At 38.2% G+C, this 20,768-nt stretch overlaps 1 protein-coding gene across 2 annotated transcripts; it reads left to right on the forward strand.

The window, feature by feature from the left end:
* The first annotated feature begins 1,405 nt into the window (after positions 1 to 1,405).
* AREG (amphiregulin) lies at positions 1,406 to 13,771 on the forward strand. 2 transcript variants are annotated; one of them, XM_027600247.2, is made up of 7 exons: positions 1,406 to 1,494; positions 3,895 to 4,012; positions 5,040 to 5,288; positions 7,751 to 7,952; positions 8,630 to 8,785; positions 11,294 to 11,405; positions 13,522 to 13,771. In XM_027600247.2, the coding sequence occupies exons 2-6, from the start codon at positions 3,952 to 3,954 to the stop codon at positions 11,385 to 11,387; spliced, it is 762 nt and encodes a 253-aa protein (XP_027456048.2). In that variant the 5' UTR covers positions 1,406 to 1,494; positions 3,895 to 3,951; the 3' UTR covers positions 11,388 to 11,405; positions 13,522 to 13,771. The 2 variants fall into 2 exon arrangements, with proteins under 2 accessions (XP_027456048.2, XP_027456047.2); XM_027600246.2 differs by lacking the exon at positions 1,406 to 1,494 and having other exon boundaries at positions 3,759 to 4,012.
* The last annotated feature ends 6,997 nt before the right edge of the window (positions 13,772 to 20,768 follow it).

Below are 20,768 nucleotides of genomic sequence, written 5' to 3' on the forward strand. Positions count from 1 at the left end.
TATGAAAAAGTGGTCTTCACACAATATTGAATGTACAATAACTGGAGTGATAAATTATAAAATAAAATACAAGAAAATTTAAAAAAAAAGAAATGCACTAAAGAAAGATTAAGCATATACAAAATGTTTTTGGAAATAACTAAAAAGATCAAAGATATAATTATTTAATGACTATAACTGGTAGTCTGTAAAAATCTTTCATAGTACTCTGACTACTTCAACCATCTGACTTTGATTTATTAATTTCTAAAATAATAAATTGCCAAATATTAATCTGAAATCCTAAATTCATAAAGAATAGAATACTAAAATTTGACATGCTTCTTAATTCAGTGTATGATGGTGGCAGACAGCCTGTTTTCTGATCTTACTACATTCAGACTGGATGTAGTGAGATTCTACAAATAATTCGGTATAGATATGATTCCATTTATGTGACAAATTGGCTTCTGAAAATGATATGCAAAGTGGATTTTTTTCTTTTTCACATGTTCAGATGTATTTTTATTACACTAGTTTCATATGTAAAGGAATTGTATTTGAATCAGTTTGTAACATGAGCTCCTCAGAGATAAATGCCTTCATTAACCTTACTCATATGCTTCCTGTTGAAATTCATTTCTCCATCCTTCACATTTTCAGCAAAATTTCCATATACATGAACGTGCAGTCCCACCAGTTTACAACCTCTCTAAATGTACCTTGGCTTTTTTCACTTATGTATCCCCTAGTGGAGTAGTTCTTTTTCTTTTTTTAAGATTTTATTTATTTATTTGAGAGGGAGGGAATGAGAGAGAGCATGGCAGTGGAGGCGCAGAGGGAGAGGGAGAAGCGGGCTTCCCCCTGAGGGGCTCCATCCCAGGACCCTGAGATCAAGACCTGAGCAGAAGGCAGATATTTAACTGACTGAGCATTAAAATGACCATGATGTAATACTTACTCAGACCTGGCCCTCTCTATGAAAACTCAAGATCAATTATACAAACAAACACATAATTATTCTTCGGCTCTATAGCACACCTTTTAGCAGGGTCAAAGTGAGTTTGTTTCCACTATACATATAAAATATTATCAGGATCCAGATACGAGGCTTCAAAGTGAGTGCCTAGCTGTCCTATAACCTATTAGTAGGTGTGGGAACTACCAATTTTTCAAGATAAAGAATAGCTTCTCTACTTGAATTTCTTGAAACTCTTCTTCCTTGTCTCAGCTTAGCATGCAGAATGTAAAAGTATCCTACATGACAGGGAATTGATTTCCTTCTCATGCATATATTCCAGAATGCTGTGAGTCATCAAGGGGTGCTGCATTGTGATGTAATTATGATGATGTCCCATGGTACCCTATGAGGAACCATAAAATGTTCAAAATGGTCAGTGTTAATGTGAAGGAGGTATAAAGTTCATGGGCTTGAAAATATTGAAGATTATTTCACTTGCTCTGAGTAGCTCCGTTTATAAGAGTCACTTGGTTCTTCGATGTGATTAATACAATGTAACTATCATAATGCTAAGGTTAATAATACAAGTTACCATTTATTGAGCACTTCATGTACACTAGGTTTTGTGTTACTTGTTTATGTATCTTATTTCATTTGATCTGCTTAACAGCAGGTAGGTATCTAATTCTATTTTCAGATGAGGAACCTGAGTCTTTCAAATATTAAGTGATTATGTGGTAGAATTTGTATATGAAAACCCAACTGGTTTGAATTGAAAGCTCATACTATAATGCTATGTTACATCCCACACCAACATAAATTGTCACCCTCTCCATTTCCAACTGGAAAAAGACTAAGCCATTTCCGGTGTCAAGAGCTCACTTTCACTTCACACAAAGTGAACCATTTCTGATAACATGTGCCCGACTTACTTTCATCTCAATGAACAGGAAAGAATAAGGGAAAGGGAAGGACTAGAAAAAAGGGAAGCCTGAGAAGAGAACCGTGCAATAGCCTGGACTCTAAACAAAATCTCCACCATCTTTTGAAATCTGCATGCGGGCAAGGCTCTGAATCTGTCTGAATCACAATCTTCTCATCCAGCAAAAAAGTTGATGCAGGTCTCTGCTTCACCCTGGGATGGGCACTGCCATCTCCCTAGTCTTATTTTCCATTCTTGGCCATACTTTGTCAGGGGGTATTCTTTCCATTTAAACTTTCTGCTGGAAAGGGCATTAAGGGGGGGAGCAAAATTACACTGCATCCTTATTTTCCATGGCACTCTGAATCCTCCTTATCATCTGATATAATGGAATTACTTTTCTATGTATCTGACCGACGCCACACGGAGCTCCTGGAGAGCAGGGATCGGTCATCATTTACTTTCTCCTTACTGCCCCCACCCCTGCATAAAAAATAAAACAAGTGGATCCCACAAATATACTCTCCACAAATGTTGAATAGGAGAGAAGGCATGAGTCATGACTGTTTATTTCATCCTACTAAATGTATGGTATTATTTAGCCTACTCACCTCGATATGCCATTAAAAAGTAAGTAGTTTTTAAAAAGTTTCCCAGAATTAGGATAGATTCACTGTGATCCACATTCCTAAAAAAGCTGTTTTACTGGAAGTATCCAGGAAGAGATATGTATCTTCAGGACAAGGAACCATTTAGAGAAAGAGAACAATGCTTTTTTTCTCTTCAAGTCAAGAAAAATCCAGTTCTGGAGTTGTGTCTACATCAGAGTGAGGGGAATTGAGCAGCTCCCTCCCTCTTCATTTTATCTTCTTGGTCTGGATGAATTCCTCTACCAGATTCTAACTGGGCCCTCAAAGCTAGCCATTTTATCTTGGGATTTGAGTTGCACAGGGTTGGGCACCACCTTCATTTAAATGCCAAAACTGCCCAGGAGAGGTTATTCCTTAGGATCAAGTATTGTTCTACCCAGAAGCTCTCTTTTCAGAGATCAGGTTAGGCTAAATTCCTTTATCAGAATGGGGAGAGGTTTTAGAGTCAGATGAACTTGAATTTAAATCCATCTGGCTTCTGCCATGACCAGCTGTGTCAAGTCCTTGTAATATAGGGGAAATGATACTTAACCAGCAAGATTACTGAGTGAGATGGTGCAGGTATTATTTTTGCGTATAGTTTAGCAACAATACATGGTCAGTAAATCCGGATTTTGATGAGGACGCTGGAACACAAATAAATGGGAGGGGAGATGCTTTGAAATTCTGGCCACTTTCCAGGAGTGGGTAGGAAAGCCCTCTTGGTTGAGATAAGACCCCATCATAAATAAAGCAGCTCCTCATTAGGAGGCGCTCTCTCTTGTCATGTAACGAACTTCATTATCCTTGTTAAAGACGTCGGGCTCTCATTCATTGTTAAGTCGCTCTTGGTCTTAAAGTACTTTTTACATCTTAATATGAAACTTTTCTAATTAACCTCTGTAACTGGTAGTGTTCGGATCAAGGAGAGTACACACGGACGTGTTTCAGATAGTTCGAAAAAGTGGGACTTTTGACTGTCAGGTACTACCTTTCGAACTGTACTCCCACTTTCGAATACGGAGCGGGTGTGTTTTCAGCTTGCAGCTAGGATTTAATTCCCATTTCCTCCCAGTGGCTCTCCACGCTCCGGGGAGGTGGGGCGCCTGCCATCCGCGTGTGGTTTTGGGGTAGTAACCTCTCCCGGGGCGGCCGCCCGCCTCCACCCACAGCGGCGATCGTGACGTCACGGGCATTGCCTGGGTCCCCGCCCGGCCTATAAAGCGGCAGGTGCGCGCCGCGCCTCCGGAATGTTCGCACACCTTGGGCCTGCGCCCGAGTTGGAACGGAGAGATCCCGAGGCGAGCTCTAGGCGCTCCTCGAGCGCCCGAGCCTGGCCGGGCAGCGAGCACCGCCGCACACTGCCCTTTGTCCCCTCTCTCCTCCATCACCTCCTTTTCCAGCTGCAACTCCCGGCCAAGTTGCCGCAGAGACCGCGACGCCGCCGCGCCGAGGGACCAATGAGAGCCCCGCTGCTGCCGCCGGCGCCCGTGGTGCTGTCGCTCCTGCTCCTCGGCTCAGGTGAGGACGTCCTGGCCCGGAGCCGCCTGCCGACGCTTCTCCCGCGCCGGGCAGAGGCCTTCCCGAGGGAGGCGTCCACGTAGCTCCCTCCCTAAGCTTACTACCGGGGAGGAGGAGAAAAGCGGGCATGTGTCTCCGACGTTCCAGGCCAGGAGGAGGGTGCCGGAGATCTCCGAAAGTTTTACTCTAGTCCAGCTGCAGGAGACCTCAGAGATCCTGGGATCCAAATCCTTCCTTTTACAGATAAAGAAACCGAGTCCAGGGAGGTGAAGGGACTTCCGCAGATTTTAGGGCAGTTAAGTCCTGGACCCAGAGCAATGCGTCTTGCCTAAAGTCTCCGTCTCCTCTGTCTAGTGATTTTATCTTGACCTTCCTAGAGGGCCTCACGACGTTCCAGGGAGAAGCGAAGGCACCACCCCGATGCTGTTTTAGCGAGACCTACAAGATAAAGCAGGGGCTGGAAACTTTAGGCCCCAAATCTCACCCGGTCCCCGGTTTCGTCCCTATGTAGGAACAAGGATAATGAAATAGTGACCATAAGAGTCATTATTATTGAATATCATTTATACTGTTTTACATTCACATATGTAATCTTTTTCAAAATGTGAACACGTGTTAGGAAAGTCTGATATTTATATCCAGGCCCTGTCCCTCCAAATGGGACATTCTAGCAAACACAAATGCCTCTGGTATGTGAAGTGATGGGAATATACAGACAATATAAATTACCTGTTAAGTAATTAGATTAATGTGCCGATCTGGCAGTGTTATTTGATGTGAAAAGGAGTGTAGACCATCTGTGGAAAAGAAAACCTGGATGAAAGAAGCTCTGTAAATTGGAACAGCTGAGTTTGCTTGTTGGCAAAATGTGAAGATGCTTTCATAAGTGACTCAATCCCAAACAATAGCACATGTGCAATAACTGCTTTGATATCAGAAGATAAACATTTCTCCTGAACACAGCTGACTGGTGAGAAAGGCACTCTGCTTTACCTTTTCTTTTCTTCCGGTGTTCTTTCTCCCACAGCCCATTATGCTGCTGGATTGGGTGTCAATGACACCTACTCTGGGAAAGGGGAACCATTTTCTGGGGACCACGGCGCTGATGGATTGGAGGTTACCCCAAGAAGTGGGATGTCCTCAGGAAGTGAGATTTCCCCCGTGAGTGAAATGCCTTCTAGTAGGGAACTGTCCTCGGGGATCGACTATGACTATGCAGAAGAGTATGATAACGAACCACAAATATCTGGCTATATCGTAGATGATTCAGTCCGAGGTGAGTGGAGGAGAAGGCAAAAACATAGCCTATAAGATGTGTGTTTGCATGAGCAAAGCCATTCCCTGGATCTTGGAGTGGTTTTCTTGTGTGTCTGTCTGTTGCATACCCCGTGGGTATTTTACAGATGTGATAACTGAAGCGCAAGGTCGTTTTGCCCCGGGTTCCACAGCCAGCAAGCAGTTGAGCCAGCATGAGAACTCCAGTGTTTGATTCCACGTCCTATGCTCTTTCCCACGGGACCACATGACCGCCTTGATGAGAGACAGGCATAGACATCAGCCAGTCCTCAGCTCTTGTATCCATTCCCCACCACCATTCTTCCCCAGATACCTGCATTTTAATACAAATAAGGAAACAGAAAGTAATGGGGAGGGAGCAGTTGGACTTTAGCCTTTAAGTACCAGGTGTTGAGAAACTGGAGATTCTAAAACAACAACAACGACAGCTGCAGCAGCAACAATAATAATACAACCTTCTGGAAATATTAAAAAAGGACAAATATGCACGGATTTCAAATAGCTAAAATCATGATTTAACCCCCAATCCCATGTGTTAGTTAAATAATAGTGACCCATAGTTTTGTTCTCTCTTGCTGTTATCTGATCCTTAAAAAAAAAAAAAAAGCTTAAATTTGTTTAAAATGAGAAGTACCAAAGTAAGAGGTAAGTATTGTTCATTACCCTCATATTACTTTGGAGTTTCAGGGCAGATGAGGTCATCAGTAAATCGGCTCTAACTATCCTACGAACATTCACTTCGGAGGCAGGACTTAATGCCCCTTCTCTCCTGACCTTAGTTTTTCTGACTCCTCTCCTGTCTGGCTCGCAGACCTGTCTGGCTCACAGACCTGGTGAAGGGACAGCAGGTGATACCACAGGGACAGTGACTGGGTTAAGCGGCAGGTGGGAAAAGCTTCAGGGAGCCCTCCGTTTTACTTCTTAGTAACTTGTGCTTTTATGTAAGGTAGGGAAGAGGTCCATTTATACTTCTTATTTTTGGAGAGAAGATTAGAAACTGCTCTTTCAAAGAGGTTTCAAGTTGTTAACATTTCAAAAGGCCAAATAAGTTGTTAGCGGTGAAACTGACTAGCACTAGCGCATTGTGAAATAGTGAAAGTTGAACTCCTTGGAAAGGCTGTGGCGCCCACGGGGTCTATGTGTGTTGCAGTGCTTCAGCATAGTGACGATTTGTCTCTGTCTACAATTTGTAATATATCTGATAATGTGCAGTAATATTCATTTAAAATGTTTCTATTAGAGGACTCATTCTAACTTGTGGTACTTATTTATCATCAAAGTTTCAATATAAAAATTGTATAACTGGTTAAACATTGCTCCACTTTGACTATTATTAATGTTATAATAACCTGCTAAAATACTCATAATATTTATTTGTTGCTTCCTTATTCACAGGGTTCTATCTTTGATACCCTTCTCTGTGTTTCTAGTTACGACTAATGGTATTATGACATTGTGGTATTTTCCTCTTTGTACTGGGCTCTGTTTGCTAAATACTTGCTTAGAGAAGCCTGCTCAGGTATTAGTATAACAAAATGCACAGCTCCAACATGAAAACTCCTTCCTTTATTTAGCATGTGGGCATACTATATCCCGCATAGCTATGACACTGAACCAACGTTTCTGTAGTTCTAGAGTTAAGATGAGTGAGTCTCTGAAGCATCAAGTACAAATATTTCTGGATTCCTATTTTTCAAACAGATTGACCACAGAAATGAGCCCCATGGAATTAATTATAACCCATTGTCATCTGGGAGTTGGAGAAAATTGATTCATTCTAATGTGTAATTCTCAGTTTTTTCCCACTCTCAAGTAATACACAGTAATGCCCAATTATGGTACTGAGCACAAGACCGAGATGAGTAAATAAAATCAACAAATATACTAAAGTCCCAGTTTCATCAGTAGTATTGACTTATCCAAGAGAAAACATAGGATAGTGGGGGAATGACAGGCTTTGGCACCCCAGCACTGTCATTTTCTAGCCACGTGTCCTTGGACATGTTACTTGTCTTCATTCAACTCCAGTGTCGTCCTCCATATCAGCTGGATCACAGTACATTCAACTGTGACCTGGGTTTAATCAAATTAATGCTCATTACCAAGAACTTGGCATGAATAAGAAATTCAAGAAATGTGTAAGATATTTCATGGATTTTTTTAGACAAGTAAATACTATTATCAATAATAATAATACTGGTACAATTAAATTCAAAATACGTTTCTAAGCTAATAAAATAACAAGGAGGCTCGGATGGTTAAGTGCCACACCATACAGATATTCTCTTTAACCAATTATTACATATGAATTGTGTTAAATAATGAGAAAAATATGGTCATTGTCCCCATGAGCTCTCACTACTAGGACTTCTTTCTCTCATGTCTCCAAAATGATATTCAAGATGAAGAGAGACTGTTGTCAATAAATCTTTTTTTTTTTAGTTGAACAGGTAGTTAAACCCATGAAAAACAGAACAGAAAGTGAAAAGACTTCAGACAAACCCAAAAGAAAGAAAAAAGGAGGCAAAAGTGGAAAAAATAGAAGAAACAGAAAGAAGAAAAATCCATGTGATGCAGAATTCCAAAATTTCTGTATTCATGGAGAATGCAAATATATAGAGCGCCTGGAAGCCGTAACATGCAAGTAAGTTTTCCTAAATTATATAGAAATCTGTATTTAAAACACCATGTTTGAAACTCCTAGATGCAGAAAGCCATTTATTTTTCCCATGTATAAACCAAGGGTTTGTAACCTTTTTCTTAAAGGACCAGCTGGAAAATAATTTAGGCTTCTTTGGTCAAAATTATGTATGTACTTACAGAACCAATTAAAATGTAACCATTTAAAAATGTAAAAACCATCCTTGGCTTGCACACTGCAAAAAACCTAGCAAATGCCTAGAATTGACCCATGGGCTATAGTTTGCTGACCCTTGGTATAAATAAAAAGGACCTAAAGGTACTCTACACATAATCCTTCATCCCCCCACAAGCCACTAGCACATTAAATGATAGTGGAATGTATTAGCTGCATAACAAGTCACTGAACTCATCAGTCGGTCATGAAAAGGAGCACAAAGAATGAAAAGGTGTGTCTTCTTGGAATATCACACCCGAACTCATCTCAACTTGTTCTTATACTAATAGATCTTTGGCTTGAATGCATCCTGTCTCATGATTTTGAAATACAAATAGATGGCATGATTTTTTTTTTTTTTGAGTATTACAACGAAATGCCTATTGATGACCTGGAAAGTAAACCTAAAATATATGGAATGTTTTCAGTTATTATTATAATTTTTGAATGTGGGTTGTTTACAGATGTCATCAGGATTACTTTGGTGAACGGTGTGGGGAAAAGTCCATGAAGACTCACAGCGTGGTTGACAGTGATTTATCAAAAATTGCTTTAGCTGCCATAGCTGCCTTCGTGTCTGCAGTGAGCTTCACAGCGATTGCTGTTGTTATTACAGTCCAGTGAGTATGGCTTAACTTCCACTTTCCGACTACAGTAATGCCAGGTTGATTTGGTTTTTCAGTATTTCTATCCCAATGTCCTAGATCATCTTTTAGATGAATTATTCTGTCAGTGGCATGTGACCTTTGGTTATATCTTTACACTTCATGGACAAAGATCACAGAATTTGCTCAAAATTTGTATTACTTTGGCCACCATCAAAATTTAATATGCAAGGCCGTTTTTCAAACACCCTAGACATTTTTTGAACTTAAAAATCGATGGTTTTGTTTCATGTTATATCTCTACTCACGGCTACCCGCAAATCCCAGAGTGTTGGTATAGACTCTGAATATCTTTAAGCTTAAGGAGGCCTCCCAGAAGCTAATTAAGGCCTGGTTCATAGTAGGTTGTCAGAGACTCTGCTTTGGCACTAAAAAACATCACAAAGAACTTCAAACCAGGAGCCAAGAAAAGATCTATCCTCTGCTTCTAGTAAAATGCAAAATTCTAAGTTAGATGTCATTGCATGGTACTGATTTACATAGAGCTTATGCCTGTTTTGTAATTGTCAAAGGTAATATGGGAACTCAGTTACTAAAAAAAAAAAAAAAATTTTCCTCCATATGGCATGGCGTAGGAAGCAGGGACAATTCTATTACTGTTCTGCTCCTGCAATATCTGCCCTGTGTTCACAATAACAGATCACCACACTTCATTTCATGACCAATGAATGTTAGAAGTAGACTGTTCCTGGTAGTAGGCACTGGTGAATATGTCAAAATGGCATTGTCTGTCAAACTGAAGTCAGTGAATTAAGGAAGTTGGGGGAGGGTGTGAATGGCTCTGTAATGACTCATGTGCTACTAGAGCTTGGGAAAAGCAATAGACTCATTATTCTAATTTTAGGTCTTGGTAAATTACTTTAACAACTGGATTGTGTGCATGATCTACCACTCCTGCCATTCAGGAAACAAGGGGTTATCTTCTGCCATTGTTTACTATTATTTTAAATGCAGATCAGATAATGATAAAAAGACACACATTAAAAAAAAAACTGTTTTATGATGCACATAGAGTTTGATGTGTGGTTTAAATTTGTTTTGCACACCCTGGAAATTATGTTGATCTGTTAATACCTCAAGCCAGATATGCAAATATGTTTAGGAAAAATACCCTCAGACAAATCATGATTGCTCGACATAGAAGGATAGAAGGAAAAAAATAGCCAGTTAAGGAAGATGTTTTGAAATAATTATTCAAACTTGGGATCATTCAGGGTGAAATATTTAATAATCCTTCAGAAAAGCATGGAAAAACTTTTTGTCATGTTGGCACTCTTAAAACTAAGCAGTGACTTTTCTCCTTTTCTACCATATTCCTGTGTTTGACACATAGAGCAAACAGTAGCCCAAGCCACATTTTGCTGTTTTTTCATAATTGAATTTTTTTCCCCAAACATCATGACAAAGTTCTTATGATTTTAGGAGTAATGTTTGGTAGACGGGTTAAAGACCTGTTAAAAATAGAATTTCTTGTATAACACCAAGACATTTTTAAATGACTGAGTTTTACTAGAAAGTAACAATGAATAAAACTAAAAGAAAGTACTTATTATATATAGAAATAAAGAAAACCCAACTTGTTTTGTAAGCTTGTGTGAAAAAATTCTGATCACTTAAATTAGTTGGTACAAGTGTAAAGTCCTTCTGTGGTAAAACTATACCATCTTCTTCCTCCAACTGTACATGGCACCTGTGCTAAGTGTTGAGGAAAAAAAGAAAGAATGAGGTCTTGCCATTTGCAACATGAATGGACCTAGAGGGTATTACGCTAAGGGAAATTAGTCAGACAAAGAAAGACATATACTGTATGGTTTCACTTACATGTGGAATCTGAAAGACAAAACAAATGAATAAACAAACAAACAAAAAGCAGAAAAAGACCCATAAATACACAGGACAAAATGATGGTTGTCAGAGGGGAGGGGGTAGGAAAATGGGCAAAATGGGGGAAGGGGAGTGGGAGATACAGGCTTCCAGTTATGGAATGAATAAGTCATGGGATTAAAAGGCACAGCATAGGGCATATAGTAATGGTATTGTAATAATTTTGTATGGTAACAGATGGTAGCTACACTTGTGGTGAGTGTAGCATAATGTATAGATTTATGGAATCACTATATTATTGTACACCTGAAACTAATGTAACATTGTGTGTCAACTAAAAAAAAAAGAAAAACAAAAACACATATGAATGTATTCCATGCCTTCTGAAAGTTTGTGTCTCAAGGGGTGTCTATTTAAATCTCAGTACTCTGGGAATATGTTTATATAAAGTCACCATGAACATCCCCTTAAAAAGAATGGTGGTAATATTTTATAGCTGGGTTTAAGTTTTGGCTTGGTATAGAATACAGTGTAATGGCCTATAAGGCCTCACAAAAAGGAATTCCCTGTACTCATGAAAACCCCAATCAATATAGAGATGAATAGAACTTTGATGACCATAGAATATCTTGTCTGAAGGCTTCGAAAACGATACTTCAGGGAATATGAAGGAGAAGCTGAAGAACGAAAGAAACTTCGACAAGAAAATGGAAATGCACATGCCATAGCGTAACTGAAGATAACATTACAGGTTTGAGTTTCTTTTGTAAGGATTTTATTTGTTTATTTCAGAGAGAGAGAGAGCACAAGCAGGGGGAGGGGCAGAGGGAGAGGGAGAAGCAGACTCCCAGCTGAGCTGGGAGCCCGATGCGGTGCTCCATCCCAGGCCCCTGGGGATCATGACTGGAGCCGAAGGCAGATGCTTAACAGAATAAGCCACCCAGGCGTCTCATACAGGTTTGAGTTTTAAAAGATAACTGTAGATGGTATCTTATAATTTTGAAAAACATAGCATCTGTTATCTCAAGTGAAGAAAGTAAGTGTTCTCAATTATGGATACACTATGAACATTGGCTACATTGAAGTCTTATTCTTTGAGCGTGAGATGGAGTTCAATAGTGAGAAAGGACTATTACAAGGGATGTAAAGATGAGGCAGACACAGCTCCTCTTCTCAAAGAAGTTAGCATTTAGAAGATAGAAAATAGTATAAGGAACCAGAATGCCAGGGCGAGTAAAATGTGTGTCATATGAAAGGAATATGAGGCATTTCCAGTGAAGGGGAGGAAGTCCTGTGTAGGGAGCAGCAAAGGATGTCGTATATAGGGTGGCATTGGAAGTGAGCCTCCAAGGACTGATGAGATTGGGGCAAGCAATTGATCTTGGGACAAGTATTAATCTTCCTTTTCATACTGTAAGATGGACTGGGTCACTTTAGAAACTTGTGACAAATGGCCTAGTTCAAATGGGTGTTGAGGAGAGATGGTTGGAATGAAGGTTGAGCTCATGTGGTGGAGAGCCAGGTTAGGGCGCGTGACTATAAATGTGAGGAAGTAGAGATAGCAGGTCGAACATTCTTTTAAAGAAAGGAAGTAGTGGGGTACCTGGGTGACTCAGTCAGTTAAGCGTCTGACTCTTGATTTCCACTCAGGTCATGATCTCAGGGTTGTGAGATTGAGCCCCGCGTTGGGCTCCACACTGGGTGTGGATCCTGCTTAAGATTCTCTCTCTGCCCCCCCACCTCTAAAAAAAAAAAAAGCAAGGAAGTAGGAAGGGAGAAGGGGGTACAAATTTGAGAGATAGTTTGGCTAAGGGATATATTGTAGTTCTTATTTTTAATTTTTTTTTTTTTTTTGTAAAGAAGCAGAGCTGAGCATATTGTAGGGAAAGGTAAGGAGCTATGGAGAGGAATATTTTATTAATAACTAAAGTGGACAACTAATGAAGCAAACTTCCAGAGGAAAAGTAGACAAAGAGATCAAGGACACATTTAAAGTTGGTCAGAAGAAGGAACTCCATTTCCTTAGACATTCAGGAAAGATGTCCCGTCCTTAAGTCATTGGTTCTCTGCCTTCAGTGGGTTTAAGAATTACTTGAGATGCTGGTTAAATATGCACATTCCTAAGCCAAACCCTAAATCTACTAAATCCAGTATTTCCCTTTTTATAGGACACCACAGATGCTTGGAGAAACACTCCATTTAGCATTGGTTAAGTGCAAGTATTACATCCTGAGCCTATTACAGAATTAGCTCAATAACTCCTGAAATGGTAATTACTGATGCAATGTTGGGCTCAGTACTTATTGCATTAACATTTATTATAGTATTGGCTTAATGTGCTGAAGCTAAGACCACCAACGTGAAGAAAGGTAGATTTTTAGTTATTTAGTGCAACTGAGATTTCTCAAAGTAGATCTGAGATGATTTTTGGAAAAGGAATATGCTGCGTTGGCACATAGTGGCTGCCATTAGCTGGTAGCTACTATTATTATGCCCTTGGTACTAATTATCCTAAATTAACTGTATATCACGAATACACTGAGCCATTTAATCTTTCTTTTTAATTATGTCCACTGCATAGATTTGGTTAGGAAAACTACTTCCCATGAGTGTTGTTGTTTCTTATTAAGTGGAATTGGACCAAACAGATTTCAGCATAGGCAGTGCTCCACCTAAGTAAAACCAAAGAAGGTGTGAAAGAGAGACTCAGGTCGAAGTGGTAGTTTGTCTCTGAAAAGCTTTTAGCATTTTTCAGAAGACATTCTAAATTGACAGAAATTCTGATTCCTGATTTTTTTTTTTATGTTTTCTTAAAGCTGTAAGAAACTGAGCTTCATCTCTAATATTTCTGTTTTCCTTTTGACCAGGGTATCGGATTGGAGTCACTGCCAGGTCAGAACCATGAGTGATGAGTTGGTTCCTCTTTTCGGTGGATCATAAGAAAACAGAACCTTTTTGTTCTAATGGTTTTAAAAGTTCAATTGTTGCTTTTTATGCTAAGTCTTATTTCTGTACATAAAGATGCATGGAGATAAAAAGTATTTTTTCAAGTTGTAAATAATTTATTTAATATTTAATGGAAGTGTATTTATTTTACAGCTTATTAAACTTTTTTAAGCAAAGAGATTGAGAGTTTGAATATTAGTTTTGAGATTGCAAGACTCTAGGGTATTTTTCTCCTAAAGCTTAGATGATCATTTTGAAAGAAGTTCCTTCCCCTTTTTTCCTGTTTTTATGTTGACCTTCAAAACTTATTTCTTTTCCTAGAAAGCACTCTTAATGGAAAAGTACAAACTAGAGTAGTTTAGTCCTCCCACAGATACTAATGTCCTAAACTGGACTTTCTTATTCCATGTAGAACTTATTCCAAGTCCTGATAATTTGAAAACTTCTAAAATCAACATGTGGCACAGCCTCTCTTTCACAGTAGACACAGATATTATAAAAGAAAGAAAATCCACTGCCAAGCATCATCATCACCACAAAGAAGAAAAAGACAAGAACAAGTTGGAAGATTACAGATCTGGCATTTCAAAAGAACCAGGAAGTGTTTAGAAACTTCTTTCTCTAATATCACTACATGAATGCACAAAGCATCTAAAACCCACTCCTCCTCTTCCTCCCTTTGCTACTATTTTTTTTTTTAATTTATTTTAAACAAATACATGGGCATTTGTGGTGAGTGCTCTTTCAAGAACATTAGTTTCCTGGAATGACTCACCATTTGGTTACTAGCTGGCCAACTAAGTTCCCAGCGTACAAAACGAAACAAGCCAACGTGTATAAATGTATGGGGGATATTTTTGAGGAAATTAGCCAATATTAAGCATAATTCCAGCAATCATCTCACAGAATTTCATAAATGAAAAGTGCCTTAAGTGTCAAGAGTTACATTCTCCAAATCCTTGTCCAGTGATCATCTAACCAACTGGTTGCCAGCCTCACCTGCATGTTATCATAGGAGTTTTGATGTCTAAATGCCCGGGTCTCCCTCCCAGAGCTTCCAATTTAAATAAACTGGTGTGGGTCATTGGTATGCGGATTTTTGAAAGGTCTCTAGATGTTTCCTACATGCAGCCAGTGTTGAGAACCTCTGCTCCATCTCTGCTTGAACATCTTCAGTACGCATTTTCCACAACCTCATTCACTAAATAGTTATTGTGGATGATTTGAGACTAGTGCTAGGCATACAAGACAGAAAAGCCCTAACTTTGAGACATTTGCCACCCAGTTGGTGGGAGGGAGTATGTCTTGTCGGTGCAGTGCAAGAAATAAATAATAAGTGAGGTGTGTACCAGGGACCCCTGGGAGCCCAGGGAGCTGTCACCTAGCCTGGACTCAAATGAGTCAGGGAGGGCTTTCTAGGGAGAAGTTAGCTGAGATTATCCTCGAAGGATGAGTGGGAATTATGTGGAGATCCTTACGGGCACAAGCAAAATTACCAAGTCATCAAACAGTATGACCTGAAAGGGAAAATACGTAAAATAGTTCAGTATTACTGAAACAAAGTGTGAAGTCAACAGAGGCTGTGAAGGCAGCTAGAATGATGAGGACAAGTTCACATGGGGCCTTAAACATATACTGCAGGCCATGAGGAGTCATTCCAGCCAGTTGGTCAAGGGTAGAAACTTGATCAGATTTGCATTCCAATTAAGTTATAAGCCAACCATGTGGGCGAGGTACTTGGGCCAAAGCCAAAGGTCAAAAGATTGGCTTGGAAGCATTTGAATGAACATCTGAAGCTGAGGAGGTAAAGAAGGGAAAGAGAAACTCAACATGTATTTGAAGATTTGTAGTAGATTAAAAATAAGAAAGCAAAGTTAATTATTATTAAATAAGACTGTGGGTAATGAGATAGCAAGGGGGCTGAAGAAATCTAAGATGACCCCCCAAGTTCCTGGCTTTGGAGGCTAGGTGGACTCATTTTAATTTAATGCAATTTTAAGTAGGTAATCTCTTGAAGTTTATTGAATATTCCAGATAGGAAGCAAGGCTTTTTGTTTATCCCTGCCTGAAGAATGGCTCTTCTCTATTTTGTAAAGACTTCCTTTCTAATTTGTAATGGATTTTTGGGAAAATAAGGACCAGCCCAGCCAATGAGTCAACTGAATCAACCCTAGGCCTCATTTCATATCTGAGATTGAGCTTATGAGTGGAACAAGTCTGCCTGTGTGATAATGAGTTCAGCTTTGGATCTGTTGAGTTGGAGATGCCAGGAGATAACTACTAAGCAGTTAGATATACAAATCTGAAGTTCAGTGAGCAAAAGAATTATATATTGGGGGTTGTCAAAATATATATGGTAACTAAAGCCACAGAAGTGGCCAAGACTACTAAAGGAGGCGATAATGAGTCCAAAGAGAATATATTTGTATTGACAAATCTCCCCAGTTGTCACTACACAAGTGTATAGAAAAGCCAGACAACTATAGACACCGTGAAGTTTCTAGGCACTTGCCTGCCATCCCCTGTACTTTTCTAGCTCTTAAAACAAAAAGTTTATTGGGCACCTGTGTGGCTCAGTCATTAAGCATCTGCCTTCGGCTCAGCTCATGATCCCAGGGTCCTGGGATTGAGCCCCGCGTCGGGCTCCCTGCTTCTCCCTCTGTTGTGCCCCCTGTTTGTGCTCTCTCTCTCTGTCAAAAAAAAAAAAAAAAAAAAAAATTATTAAGCCACTACAGTGGAGTAGAAGGAAAGAAAAAAAAAAAACACCTTACTCTTTCATAATAAAAATAATCTTAAATTTATTGAGACCACAGATACCCCACGGATTATTCTAAGTGCTTTATACTTCGTCATTCATCTAATCCTCATAACCTCCTTAAAAAGTAAGTACATTTTATAGGTAAGTAAAGTAAGGCTCAGGGCACCTGGCTGGCTCCATTGGTGGAGCATGCAGCTCTTGATCTTGGGGTTGTGAGTTTGAGCGCCACATTGGGTGTAGACATTACTTAAAATCTTCAAAAAAATAAAATAAAATAAATAAATAAATAATAAACAGGGAGATTAAGTAACTTGTCTATGGCAAAACAGCCAGTAAATGATAGCTGGCTCAAAACCAGCCCATTTAAACTACTTTCTCTACTACTCCTCTAGTCAGGTGTTTATTTTAGGGTTAAAGAATGCTATCTGCATACCAATTTAGCATGGCTTAAAACTCCCACTCATAAGAAATCTGGTTTATTTCTTCAAGACCCAGATGACACTTTTATCTACTTCTGCTGCCTTCACAAAACTTCCCAGTCTATACCCTATCTCTCTACCCTATACAGTACACAGAATACACACCTTAGAATTAGCCCGACAGAGGAATAAGAAAGCTGGGCTATTTATTCATAAATTTTATCCATAAATTTAAAAATTGGTTCAGAGCTGCTTCTGGGGTAAGGAAGGTTAATTCCCTGGAACTTCAGGCCAGCTTCATGTGTAGGCAAAATGAACTCCAGTGGTCGGAGGAAGTCCTCAGGCAATGAGATACAGGTGGGCGGTAGGTGGGGATGATATGCTTAGAAACAGACATGACTTGGGGTTTTAGGTGAGGCACAATGAGCGTCTGTTAAAGTGCCTGGCTTATTGACGGACAATTTAACTATTATTTCTTGGCTATGTTGTCATTCATTCAATAAACAATCGTAAATAATTATTAAACTCAGCTATGTGCCAGGCAAGCGTAGATTACTAAAAAGCATCTCATAAGTCCTAAAAGTATTTGCAAAGGTAACAACAGAAGGGAAATAGCAAAGTAAAAGATTTAGATAGTGCCAAACTAGGTAATAATCCTATCAATAATTAATAATTCACTTTGTTAGAGCTGACCTTTATGAGGTATGAGTAAAGTAATGATACTGGTTTTCTTCCCTGGCTTAGAAATCCATATTACTCAGAAATACCTCATGCAAATATACTCACATTAATTTCCAAACCTTCAAATCACACATATATACTATGTTTGTTTAATCATTAATAAGTATTTATTGAACATCTACTGTAAGCATAAAGATGCTTTAGACAGTGCAACCCAAACTTCTTTCAGATCTCTCTGGGTACACTGATTATGTCATCAACTTCTCTGGGTCTGTACGTGTGTGCATGCTGCTGATGAGCTCATTGGCAGCATGGGTCATAAAGTCATAATGCGATGCAATTATAAAACTTTAAAAGGATAACAAAAAACTACTATATGTCCAGACTCTAACATAATATAAAATCTCTTGAGTTAAAAATCATCTGAAGAAAAGTTACAAAATACTTAGAACTGAATAGAAATGTTTTGTCAAAATTTGTGTGGCATGGCTAAAATAGTACTTACACAATTTGTAGTTTTAAAGATATTTGTCAGAAAGCAAGAAGAACTTAAAAAGAAAACTTAAGCTAAACCTTTAACTCAAAATTTAGAAAATGGCCAAGGGAGATAAGAAGGAAATATTTAAAATAAGGGCAGGGATAAATGACAAAGATAATTGGAAAACAAAGCCAAAATGTTATTCTTTGGAAATACTAGTAAGATAGGCCTCTGTTAACATTGATCAAAATAAAAAGATACATAAAAATATATATTTATAAATATATATGTATATGTAATATATAAAAATAAGCATAAATATAAAAATTCAAAAGCATATTTAAAAAATTACATCATAGGGGCACCTGCGGGCTCGGGGGCTCAGTCGGTTAAGCATCTGACTCTTGGCTTTGTCTCAGGTCATGATCTCAGGGTTGTGAGATAGAACCCAGTGTGGAACCTGCTTAAGATTCTCTCTCTCCCTCTCTCTACCCCTCCCCCCCTGCTCCTGTGTGCTCTCTAAAAACAAACAAATAAATAAATATAAATACCTATAAAAAGTTACATCATGAACATAGAGTTTTTGTCAGGAATGCAAGGTTGGTTCAACACCAGAAAGTCTTATCATTGTTATATTTAAAAAAAGACTAAAAAAAAAAAAATAGAAATTTTCTGTTACACAAAATACAGTTAAAAAGCATTTAAAAAATTTTTATTTTATTTTAATCCCAGTATGGTTAAAACATTTTTTTAATTAAAGGCAGAGAAAGCTTTTAAATGCAAAATTGATTTATATTTTATTTTGAATAAATATATTCAAAATAAATATATATATTATTTTAATTTTAGAACTAGGAATAGCATACTTCCTGAACTTGATAAAAGCTATATACTAGAAGTAATAACAGAATTTATACTTAGTAACAGATCTATAGACTCTTTCTTAAGATTAGGAACAAGACAAGGATGCCCTTCATCACTACCACTAACTACTGTTTAACATAGTATGAAAATTCTGACTAAAGTTGTAAGAAAAGGAACAGAAGAAATACAAGAATTTGTAAAAGAGAAATAAATCTTTTCTTGTTCACAAATAATATGATAGTCTACCTAGAATAACCACAAGAGTTAATATGCCAATTATTAGAATTTATAAGATAATTTCATGAGATTGCCAGGTATAATATAAATTTCTAAAATTAATAGAATTTTTCTTCAATGACAAATTAGCTTAATCTTAAAATAAAAAATAAAATAGCACTCACAATTGCTAGCAACCTATATGTGTATATATACATTTGTGTGTGTATTAATAAGTACATGGGATTTTAAAATTAGGTATCTGTTAAAAGAAAACAAAAATATCTGTCACAGAGAGAGTCTCCTAGACTTTAGAATGTAGAGAGGTTAATTTTCTTCCCAAATATCATTAAATTCAACAAAATGCTAATCAAAATTCCAGCTGGGTATTTTGAGGAACTTCATACATCATATTCTAAAATTTGCACGGGAAAATAATAGTTCATGAAAATCTGCCATTTTGAGCAAATAAAACAAAAAAGAAGCCTTGTATATAAAGACATATATACAATGTAAAGTAGTAAAACAGTGTGGTTCCTGACTGAGTATGGACATGAGTATGAACAAATAGACGAGCTAAACAACATAGAGAGCTCAGAGACAACTAGTTATGTTATAAAAATAGCACTATAAATTAATAAGGAAAGTACTGACTACTTAGCAAATGTAGGAAAAAAAGGGTCTTCAAATGTGGAGAAAAATAAAATCAGATGATTACCTTATATCATAGCCAAAGGTGGATCCCACAAAGATGAAATACCTAAATGTGAAATGCAACCCTATCAAGTGAATACAAAATAATGCCGGAAAATATACTTGTGAATTAATGTTTGGAAGGGTTTAATCCCACAATTAAAAGACATGAAGAGGAAAACTGTTTTTTTGAGTATGTCAAAATTAGGAAGTTCTGTTAAAAGAAGAATACCATGGACAAATTTGACAGAATTGTAGAAGAAATGGGCAATGTCTGAAACCAAGAAGGGATTATAATATGCAAGAAATGACTAAAAATTAACAAGAAGTTACAAGACCTTCAACTGAATGGGGGAGGAAAGGATATGAGCAAGGTATTCCCAGAATTTGAAACCTAAGTGACTAAGAAGTATGTGATCTGGACTAGTGCTATCCCATACGTTGCCTTGGTGTGAATTAGCAAAAGTCAGCCCTTTCGGCAGATAGGTCATAGTCATGTCAGGGCATGCAGAGCATGGCTTGGATCTTAGGTCCCACTCACATTCTTGACTGGGTACACTTCTGTAACTATAAGTGCACATTCAAACATCATGGTACTGACTAGAAAGAGATGCTCGAACTTACTGGAAATGGCAGAAAAACAAATCAAAACAATATGATATCACTTGGTACCTATCAGATTTGCAAGAAGAGAAAGATCATGTTGGCAGAAGCTTGCAGATGTAGAGACCCTTAAACCTTACTGACGAGGTTGGCTTGGAACTGTCATGATGGCAGTACTTAATCAAATTAAAGGTAAATATACCCCATTATCCAGGGCAAACGTATCCCTGGGACAGGTAGGCTCACAAAGGGACTTGCATGAGGACGTTCATTGTGGTGTGACTTACAATAGTGGAGAATTAGAAGCAGTCTAGGTGTCTATTACTGATACCACAAAAGTCAAATGTACTGAGTACAAACTGGAAAACAGTATTCAGCCATTAGAAACAGAGGAGGTGTACTCGTAGCAATATGAATAGATTTATTTTTTAAAGGTTAAAATTTTAAAAAGTGGTG

This window comes from Zalophus californianus, chromosome 2 (genome assembly GCF_009762305.2).
Source record: "Zalophus californianus isolate mZalCal1 chromosome 2, mZalCal1.pri.v2, whole genome shotgun sequence".
Lineage (NCBI taxonomy): Eukaryota > Metazoa > Chordata > Mammalia > Carnivora > Otariidae > Zalophus > Zalophus californianus.